This window comes from Oryzias latipes, chromosome 6 (genome assembly GCF_002234675.1).
Source record: "Oryzias latipes chromosome 6, ASM223467v1".
NCBI lineage: Eukaryota > Metazoa > Chordata > Actinopteri > Beloniformes > Adrianichthyidae > Oryzias > Oryzias latipes.
Window position 1 is genome coordinate 11,691,583 of NC_019864.2, and position 10,696 is coordinate 11,702,278.

At 40.2% G+C, this 10,696-nt stretch overlaps 1 protein-coding gene across 1 annotated transcript in view; it reads right to left on the bottom strand.

The window, feature by feature from the left end:
• tead4 (TEA domain transcription factor 4) overlaps positions 1–9,059 on the bottom strand; it is a gene marked incomplete at its 5' end in the record, with an annotated part of 30,610 nt that extends 21,551 nt beyond the window's left edge. Inside the window, one exon of the mRNA XM_011476549.1 lies at positions 8,711–9,059. Within this exon, the coding sequence (XP_011474851.1) occupies positions 8,711–9,059 (349 nt within the window). The remainder of the gene's footprint in view (positions 1–8,710) is intronic.
• Positions 9,060–10,696: the final 1,637 nt, after the last annotated feature.

Here is a 10,696-nt window from a genome sequence, read left to right on the forward strand (position 1 = left end):
TAATGCGCCTTATAGTTCAGTTCGCCTTATTCATGACATTAGTTTTAAAACAGACCATTCATTGATGGTCCTATAATGTGGTGCACCCTATGACACGAAAATTACGCTAAACATAACAAAAAGTGGAAGTAGCTTTTAAAATTGACTGGCATTTAAATAGGGGAGATATACATGTATATATATATAAGTGTGTGTGTGTGTATGTATACAATATCAAACAGAAAAGAGTATGCATTCGAATGGTGAAGTATTTGTATGTTTGCAGCAGTTACACTTTGTGTTTTTGCATCAATAAAACTGCAAATAAACAAACAAAATCCAACATGTCATTCCTAAAGTCCTTGATAAGAGGGCAACTGCATTACATATAAAAAAACAAGAAATTAATAAAAAGAAAAATTAATGGTAACACTTATATAAGAGTTTAAGTTTTTCTGTGATGCTGTTTTTCCTTTCTAGTTTAAGTTTTACCTGGAAGCCAGAATAAACACGAGAGAAGCAGTCAACGTCGTTTCTCTCTATAAAGCGTTCTTGAAACACACACGGGGTACACAGTCATAAATCTCCCAGCTGCAGGACTGGCTTTGTGAGGCTTTGGTGGACTTAAACCCCATGTGAGGAGCTGGGCTCACCCATTGGTCCACAATGCGGACACAGATATAGACATTTCTTGACAGAAATCAGCCCAGGTGCTTCTTTTATTGTGGTTTTTTTGTCTCAGTTCCTCAAGTGTATCACAATCATCAGAAGGAGACAGTTGATTGTTTGAGCCCCTTGATAAACTTTTCTTTACTTCCTGGAGAATAAGGGAACAAATCCATGTGTTCTCGCTGTCATACACTTGAAAATAAAGCCTTTGGAGAAGTCCTCACAGTAGATGACCTCAAATGAACAGTAAGTTGCCTGGATTGTATTTCTCACAACAGAGTAGCAGGGTTCTCCAGCTCCCTACAATTAATCTTCCCTGTGTACGGTGGAATGTAGGTTTCCAGCAGGGACTTTCATTGCCGCTGTGTGAGAATATTGAGCAGGGCTAAAGTTTTATACAGGACTAGAGATAAGAAGATTTGTTCATTTGAACTGTGGAAGTTCTTTAACGGTACTGTGGACTGGAAACCCTCCTACACCTGTGCCTCATTACTGTCAAACTTTATCGACACGTTTAAGGATTTGTGAGGTCAAGTTTGACCTCAAATGTAATAGGAAAATTTGGTAACAATGTTTTTAAAGGTTTTTTTGGCAAAACAAACCAAGGGACCCTTTTTTGATATCAATCTGGCAGTGACTCCTCCAAAGGTGGAAAAGTTGGCGTTTCGAGCATTGAACAGCCTCATGGGGTCAAAGACTTTCTGCTGCGTGCCCTCGTATCGGATGCCGTTGGCGCTCTTGGTGTGAGTGCTTGGGGAAGGGCTCACCAAAATACCCTCCAACACACCCATGAGATCAGAGGGCGACTCAGTCACACAACGATGAGATCATGGTATCCAATAGGACAAGCACAGACGGGGGAAGCTGTGCCGGGCAGGAAAATCTGCAGGAACTTTAAACCATCGTCCACTGAGCCACAGTTTGATGTTGTTTATCACGCTGTCTGCTGCCACGGACAGGTTGGAAGGGGGGGATCAGATTGTGGAAACTTTTCTTAAGGGCATGACAAGTGCCACAGTTTTCTAGTGTTCAATTTGTTTAGTGACGCTTTTAGAATATAAGTTCCCATCAATATTTAAGGGAAACTAGGTCATATTCATCCAAAACATTTCAGTAAAGAGCTGTAAGTAAGTAATCTTTAGTATTGTATTAGTCTGTCAACAGTTCGTATGTTGTGTGGATAGCAGCATTTAATTTGCAAGCCTAACAAAAAACACAAACCTTAATTACAGCATTTTAACCACAGCAAGATTTTCTTAACTAACCTCGTCTTTTCCTGGCTCACAGCCTAAATAAAACACTGAGTAGTAATTAAGCATGTCAGAACAAACAAGCCAAAACTTTATTAGATATTATCAACATTGCATTAATGAAAAGAGGCCCGGAATAAATGATTAAGATGCTTTTATGTATGTTTACTAAGGTGAGATTGTGAAAAGGCAAAATACCCAATAGATTTGATTTGAAATCTGTCTCCCTCCATAAACCTTTTAGAATAAATTCAAAACTCTTAGATTTTTATTTAAAAAAGGAATGTAATCTTTGGCTAACATGAATTTAGTAAAGAAACCAAACAATAAGCCTGTGATTGTCACCATAGTGACATGGCCTACTCCAAAATATATTCTCTATCCTCTGTGTCAAAGCATTTACAGTACTGGATCTTTATGTCTACTGGGCCTGCACAGTGAATCTAAACTCTATCGTCATGGCAATTTCAGCTTGTGCGATACGTGGATCGCAAGAGACGGCTTTAAATACGATAATTGGTTACCGTAAATGTTTACACACATGCTAATGCTATTTCATGTCAACTTGAAGTATTTACCACATCAAATATAACCCACCAATTCATGATCTTTTCCCTTTGGGGTCACCCGGCTGCCCGAACCTAACTTGGCCAATGTTGGTTGAAAGTGTCACAGGGCCACACAATCACACACCCATGCACACTCACAGTCACACTTAGGGACAATTTAGAGTAATCAATCAAATTACAAAGCATGTTTTTGGACTCTTGGAGGAAGTTGGGAATGTCTGTAAAAAACCCTCGCATGCATGGCGACAGCATGCAAACTCCACACACAGGTCCCAGTTGGGATTTGAACCGGGGACCTTTTCCCTCCCGGGCGCTGACCCCTGCGCCCACCCTTTTGGCATTTGAGCAATCGAATGAAGCCCTTTTACATTTGATGCCTGCCTCCTATGTAGACGGGAGTCATTTGGAGAATAAAATAAGTTTTTATTTAAATAAAACTGTTACAGTGAAATAGAAATGGTGTGTCTGAATGTGTGTGTGCATGGGTGAATGGGTCTGTGACTGTAAAGCGCTTCGTCCTTGTAGGAAGAAAGGCGCTATATAAGTAAACGCCATTTACCATATTAGCTTTTTTTGTTTTGCTCTTTGTTTATGTATAGCAAGTCATATCGTCATCGCAATTTTGATCACTACTATCATACATCAAGGTTTTCTTTATCGTGCAACCCTATTAAAAATATGTTTTCATTGAATAAAACTAACAAAAGGGGTGGGACAATTTAATTAGAAGGAATTGCTTTTTTTATGTAAAAAAATGTTTTCTTTTCCTCTGGCATGCTGGTCAGGGTCAAGCAGAGGTGGATGGGGTGAATCAAGGAGGCCTGAAGTGTTCTTTCCAAAGTCAACCTCTGGGCCTGCTGCTCATAAATCTGCCCTTCCTCAGTGGGGCTGCGGTCACTGCAGGCCTCGTCTGATCTCACTCTCTCCGTCTCAGTCTTCCTTCCTCAGCTCGCTGCATTCCTGACATTCCAGTTTACTGACTGGTCAACACAAGGTCTTGCATCTGCTGCTCTGACATGTCCTGTTTATGTGTGTACAACAACAAGCCAATGGTTGGAACAAAGTTATGGGGAACGAAGCGATTCAGTCTAAGGCATTGTTATTGCGGTAAAAGTCTCCGAACTGCTTTGGGGAAAGACGCATTTAATCTTTAGACAAACCCCCCCTAAATGTTTGCCCCCTTTGATGTTTATGTTATTGCAAAGTATACACTTTCCTGTGTCTGCAGAGGAAAACAAAAAAGAATCACTAATAGATGGCAGGAATGTCTAAGTAAAGTGTCATTTCCCCTCCACAAACAGACTGACCACAGTTTACTCCACCATGAAAAAACCTCTATGAAGGTTTAAACTTAAACACAGAACAACAAATCCAGACGGTACGTTACAATGCAAGAAAATGTCCATCCTCTAAATATGTGGAGACATCAGAAAACAAATGCAAAATATCAATTTGCATGAAGTTTTTTAACCATTTACTGATAATTGACTGATAATTGATTACTGATTAGACATGTTTCAATCTCTTCCCACAATTCATTTCTTTAGACTGGAGAACTAAGCAACAACAATATTCCAGTTTTACTCTTTTTTTTCTTCTACTTCTTCTTCTTCTAATTTTTTGTGAGACTGTAAAGCATTTATCAATTGTTTAAAGGAAAAACTACTTAAGGTTAAAGATCAACTCTGATGAAAATTGTGTTTTTGGTGTTTTTAGCATTTTCCCGTGGTACTTTTCCAAAGATGAAGGACATATCTAAAGAAAATGAATCTTTATTCAAATTGTGTTAAAGAAGGAGCGGATAAAAAATCTAGTTTGAAAAAAATTGTATTTGTTTAGTAGAGCATATCCTGGGCTGCTACTTACATTTGAGTTAAATCCTTTTATTTTTATTCTTTCTTTCCTGGTACTTGTAAAACAGCAAAAAACAAATACAGAAAAGCATATTTCACTGCAAATGATGGATAATGGTTTTCAACTAGTGCTTTTCTCTGACCTTTTAGTCCTGCTGCGCCAACGATTCAGCCTTTGTGTTTTGGCTAAGTGAGTAATGCCACATCAATGCAGGTTGCCAATGAGTGTCAACTTCACATCAAGTTCTTACATTTTTAGTGAGAAGAAAGATGGAGGGCAGATAAATAAATTATGTCCTTCTGAGTAGCAACAGATAATTACATGCTAGCTAGATAGCTAGGGTTTCTGCTTACCTAAAAGATTCCATCAAGATGCTATCATTATTTATTACTCCACAATTAGTTTTGCGTAGTTATGAAAGTTATCAAAGACTTGTCTAGTTACCTAAAAAGTATAGTTTAAAGGATAATACATGTGTGAACATAAACCAGTGGGGGGTTTTCACTGTGAAGCAGACTTTGGACTCAGCGAGCCAATACCAGGAAGTGCAACCCAACGCAGCAGACCAGTCACTGTTGCCCCAGGCAGAAATAGGTTGACTTTTTGATACATTTTTCTGTAGAAAAGGCTGCAACATGGGGAAGAAAGAGAGACTACATCATTGATTCAACAATGACCGAAGTGTAACCTCTTCTTTCATAAACTTTTGTTTCTGCAAAACTTTGACCAACTAAAGTTAAACAAAGTAAAATGCTGTTTTACTGAATTTTTTTCATTTTATTTCACTTCTTCATATCAAATAAATAAGGTTTAATACTGTCAAGGAAAACCCTAATAGTTCTTCACAGGAAAACTGGATAAGGTTACTAGTGAATCTCTCACATTACTGCCAAAGTTTAGACCCTAGCGAGGACTTGTTGCAAATGCCTGCTGAGATTAGCATCACTTAATATTGCGTCAAAGATCATTTATTTTTTATTTTTAATAGCGGAAAAATCTGCCATTGTTGAGAGGATTTGCATTGACTATCTTGTCCTTTTTCCTTCACGTTGTGAGTGACAAACTTGAAATGTGAGCAGAAACTGCTTCTCATCCACAGGGACGAAACCAAAAAGCTGCATGAAACATGGAATGACTTAATAGCAGATGCAGCTATAATAAAAAATAATGATCGATGAAAACAAAATAATTATGATTGCACAAATGGCACATAAATCCATCTTGCAGATGTGGACGGAGGTGGGGGCGGGGTTGTGTTTTCAGTGTGACAGTGTTTGGATGTCTGCTTGGGACTTGTTGGACCACTGTTGGAGCCTGGGGTCTTTGGATTGCAGGGCTCCTCTTATGCTGAGCAGCACAAGAGGCAAGAATGCTTTTGTTGGCAGATTCACATCAAATTGCCATTGGAGCACACAGCCTGTACCGCATCCGTGACGCCATCCGCCATAAGTACGTTCGTGGATCTGTAGAGTGGAATGAATCCGCGGATACCCAAGAACATACGAGCAGAAAACAGGGTAATACAACATTCCCTTCAGCTGAGAGTTTAGATTTTGGAAGGTAATTTAAACACATTCCTTGCGGTCTGCTGTGTGGAGACTCAATATCGCACTGTTCAGCAAAGAATTCATTCCCTAGAGTGGAATCCAAACTGAAATATGTCAGTCAAGGCTGACAGACAGACTTTTTTTTAATGTTTTGTCTTTTAATCTTATTGAGAGACTGAAACATTTATGTCAGGATGGAACAATCTTGTGCATGTCTTCAAAGATATTCTCAGCTGATATTTGATTTAGCTACCTGATTTCACACACCTATCACTGCTTTCACATTAGCAACACTTCGAAGCAGCTGTTCATTGATTGTGGCAGATAGAATGGCTGTTAGCCCGTGATAACCACAGGAATAGTGATAATAGAGAGATGGCAGGGCCCTTGCAAACCGCAATGGAAGGGCGCCGTGGCTGTTTGAGGCCAACGGGGCCAGCGTGGGCCATGCATGAGTTTAGTCCTGCCCTTTTCTCAAGTCGTAAATCTGGGTTTTTCACAAGGCTGTCAAGCTGAACTCAGAGAGCAGCTGGAGGGCCAAGTGAAAGGCAGACCGACCACCTGATAGACTGGAAGGGACAAACGGTTACTCATAGAGGACACGGAGAAGGGCCAGAGATAAAGAGATATGATGGCCTCGAGTTGGGAGCAGTGTAAACCACTGAAAGTAACCAACAGACAACCGTCTCATCTCAAGCCCAGGGACAGGTGTGAGACAGTGCTACTGCGCCTAAGGCCTCGCTAAACGCCAATGCCCACCTTGGTGTTTATTCGTCTACGCCTCCTCCTCCCCTCCAGGCACTCAAAGGGTAAACGTCTATTCTGGTTTAGGGTTACATTCAAGCTGCCTTGAACCCCCGGGCTTCCAACCACACATACCATTCCGGACAAGCCGATGCACTCCCTGTTGTGCATCACCTGCCCCTGACCCCCGCACAGAGGAAGGGAGCCCTCAGTGCCTTCCTTCAACCAACGCTGCCAACTAAGCAGCCCCTAGTGATTTTAACAGAGACAGACAGTTACCCCTCTCTCCTCAACTATTACCACAGGCTTTATAAGGTTGTAGGTGTTGATCAGACAAAAACAGTGACCTCAGTAAATGGCTAAGCTAGGCTAAGAAAGGCTAAACTGGTTAAGGGGGCTGTCTGGCGCAGCGACAAACCAAGGTGATGACAGAGGCTGTCTGAAAGCACCATCGCCTCCGTCCACCCAGTTTTCCACCGAGCGGATCCGCTATCAAACAGGCTGACAGCGGCCAAGCCAGCTGTCACCGACTGTCTTTCAGCAACTCATTGTAGTCACCTCACCTTACCAACACCTGTTTGGAAGTGACATCATCCGGAAAGTAACGGGAAAATCAAAGTCTGGTTGTTGCCACATTTTGGGGCTCAGTGAAACTTAAGGATAGAAGCACCACTGGTTTTTATAAAAGTTCATCAAAATTGCAACCAGTTCACTAAGTTGTTCATTTAACACATGCTTCCAATAAAGGAATTGGAAGGCATGCTCTACATTTATTGCATGTAGTTTATGTACGCCCTCTTTGGTGCTTTGTGTTTTGGGACCAAGTGGCACCAACAGCTGCACAGGAAGTAGGAGCAATGTGAAGAATGAGCACAAGAAGCAAGGATGAACATACATGTGTGCAAAAGAAAGCTTGAGAAAAAACCTGTCAGATCGTATTAGGAATGGTTCTTACCGAGAAATTTTGGCAGTGAATGTCTTGCTTTATTCCCACGACTTGTGTGATTTTTGAAGGATGTTCAGAGCTGACATGACCTTTTTCCAAAGCTTTAAATGTGGAACAACATATTTGAATTGTACTGTTTTAAACGTTTTAGATGAGGTTTAGTTGTTTTTAAGTAGGTCAAGTATTTTCAATGTTCTTGACTGTAGAAAGTCCCCCATCAAAGCCAACCATGTTCTATTGTTAGTCAAGGTTTTTGTGAACATAACCTAAGTGACCAAAGTGAAACCCTAACAACAAATATACACAGTCCTACTCCAAAGTGGTATCAAAAATATGTATTTTTTAAGTTATGAATTAAGGAAGTCAGGCATGAACATGCATTAAAATTTGGATTTTAAATGAATGTTAATGTTACTATTATTACATGTATTTTGCAATAGAAAAATGAATTTCCTCTGGAGTTAACTAAGTTGCATCAAATATCTAATATTGATTCTATTTTGATTTTTATTTTGGTTCTTATTATTAATGATTATTAAATCGTCTGATTTGACTGTAACCTCTCACCTTTTTACTGCATACCGCGAAACTTTTAAATCTTGTCTTTTAACATAGAACAAATGTTTTAGAACATTTGAAATAATGAACTTCTCTCTTTTATTTTATTATATTTAATGTTTTATTGTACTCATTTGGTATATCAATATGAAAATTTTGTGATTTTAGTGTATGAATTTGCCTGTTGGCGAAAATGTATAAATAAATAAATAAATAAATAAAATAAAAAAGTTATTTTGATAGTTACAACTGTGAATAAAGGTGGTGAAGTCCTTCTAAATTCTGGACATGATGTATAGGGATAGAAAGCATGCGTTTTAGTAAGTCTTTTAGTTAATGTATAAAAAAAAATATTAGCTTAAAAGGTTTGTGTGTCAATACTTGCATTTCAGTTAGTCACAACTTGCATATTTATTTATTGTGTAAAATAATGTCTCATATATAGGCGTGGTTGTGGTGCAGAGGTAGAGTGGTCAACCTCTTAATCAGAAGGTTGCAGGTTCAGGTCCAATGTCTTATTACTTTTGTGCATGTGAACTTTACTTAAAAAAGGACAAAGGAACACAGACATTACTGCAGAAAGGATGTGCGTACCGTACATCTTGCCCTCATCAGAGAGGATGATCTTGCGGCGGCCGCAGGGTGGATAGATGGCCAGAGCCTCCTGAAAACTCTGCTCAATGTCAGGGCTCCACACACCCTCTGCATCGTTCTCCAGGGGTTTGTCAAGTCCATCCCCCAGCTCCTCACTCCCACCCCTGGGGGAGGGAGCCGGCACCCACTCCGCAGACGTGGTGGGACGATGGAGAGGGAACCTCTGAGCGAGGGCTGGAAAGGCAAGGTTTGCAGGGTGTGGCAGGAGGTGGTGGAGGGGAGAAATCTGCAGAAGGGCAGCGGCTGGTCTAAACTCCACAGGTGTGATGAAGACAAAGAGGGTCTGGTTTCAAATGAACTGGAAAGAAAAAGAAAAGGAAATTTAAGCTGGCTTAAAATGGAGTCTTACATTTCCGAGTTGATTAAAAAGATTATCCAAACTGTCTAAATGGCAGCCCTTCTATTTTGACACTAAACCGACAGTCAACAGACAAAGGTTACAGGAGGGCACCGGAGTCAAAACTAATTCATATCCTGTTTTCTGTTTTTCGCATGTCAATACAGTCTAGAAAAATCTGTGGGGACCAAATGAAACTGCTGCTGGCTGCACCTCTTCCTATTGAAAAACATAGAGAAGAAAAATGGGGGGAAAACCCAAGCACAATGGTAGGACACAGTGAAGACACAACCATCAGGATTGCGCGTCAACAAAAACTGAGGTTTCCTCAGACTTTTCAATTTGCTGTGAAACATCTTTTCCACTGAAACCAACGAAGAAGGAAACAAACTAGTTGATTTTGTTTTCCAGATACTTTTCAGTTTGGAGTGCAATAATCAGATGGCATGTCAGCGTCCCCTCCTACCCGAGCTTCCTTTGAGCCCCCTGATGTTCCACAGAGCTTCCTGTGAAGTGTCCGGACACCCAACCACTACATAAACTCTATCTGTGTCACACGGATGACATAAGTACAAGACGATACATCATAAACACTGACTGCAAACAGACAAGAACCAAACATTGTAGTCATAAAAATAGTTTCAATATGTATTTAAGAAGTGACATCAGTGTAAATATTAACAATTAGAGCTGAATTATGACAGTAAATAGGTATTTAAAGATTTCACATTTGAAAATTAGATCAAATGTATAACTTTAGATGAATTTACTTATCACTTCAGGTTCAACCTTATGGATTTTGGAATTCAGTTGCTCCTTTGAGCCTTGTTAAGGCTGCATTTATCTTTGTTTTTTTTTCTTGTCTGTCTATTTGTCCATCTGTCTGTTCGTCCATCCTTACATTTTTTGTCTATCTTTTTTTTCTTATTCTTTTTGTAATGGTTATTTTTTTGACTAACTGGGGATTTTTGCAGGCCATCACATTTTGGGGGGTCATTGCCACAACCCTTGCATACAACTTTTGTCATTTTTCCGTCAGTTCATACTAGAAAACCCTAATCTAGATTATGAGTTGATCCAAAACTTAATAAGTGGCCTGATGTGGTTTTTAGTTTTGGTAACTAAAAAAAGTTTTAAATGATCCAAAATCATGTGTAAAGAGCTGGATTCAAGCCCACTTCAACTCCACCTTAAGGCCACAGCGGGTCACAGTGAGATTTGTGACCAGCCACAAACCATTAGTGTGCAGCTCTGCGCCGCACTCAGGAGGTTAATTAAACTAAGCCATGCCTTAAAACAACCTCCTCCTGCTACTCCCCGAACAACATCTCCCTCCATCGCCCGCCAGCCATAGTCTGGTCCCCCACCCCCAGAACCGCCCAAGGGGATAATCTCCCAGCTGGTGCTGGGGTCAGGAGGCCACAAAACCCACCCTGACCAAAGCCCACATCCCCTTACACAACTGCACACACTGAGGAGCAGTTCAATGGGTTATAAAAGATATATCAGAATAAGACGAAGGTGTTTGCTTGTCTATCAATAAAGAAAGTTTTTTTTTGTTAACATCTTGAAGTCAGTCAACAATTCTA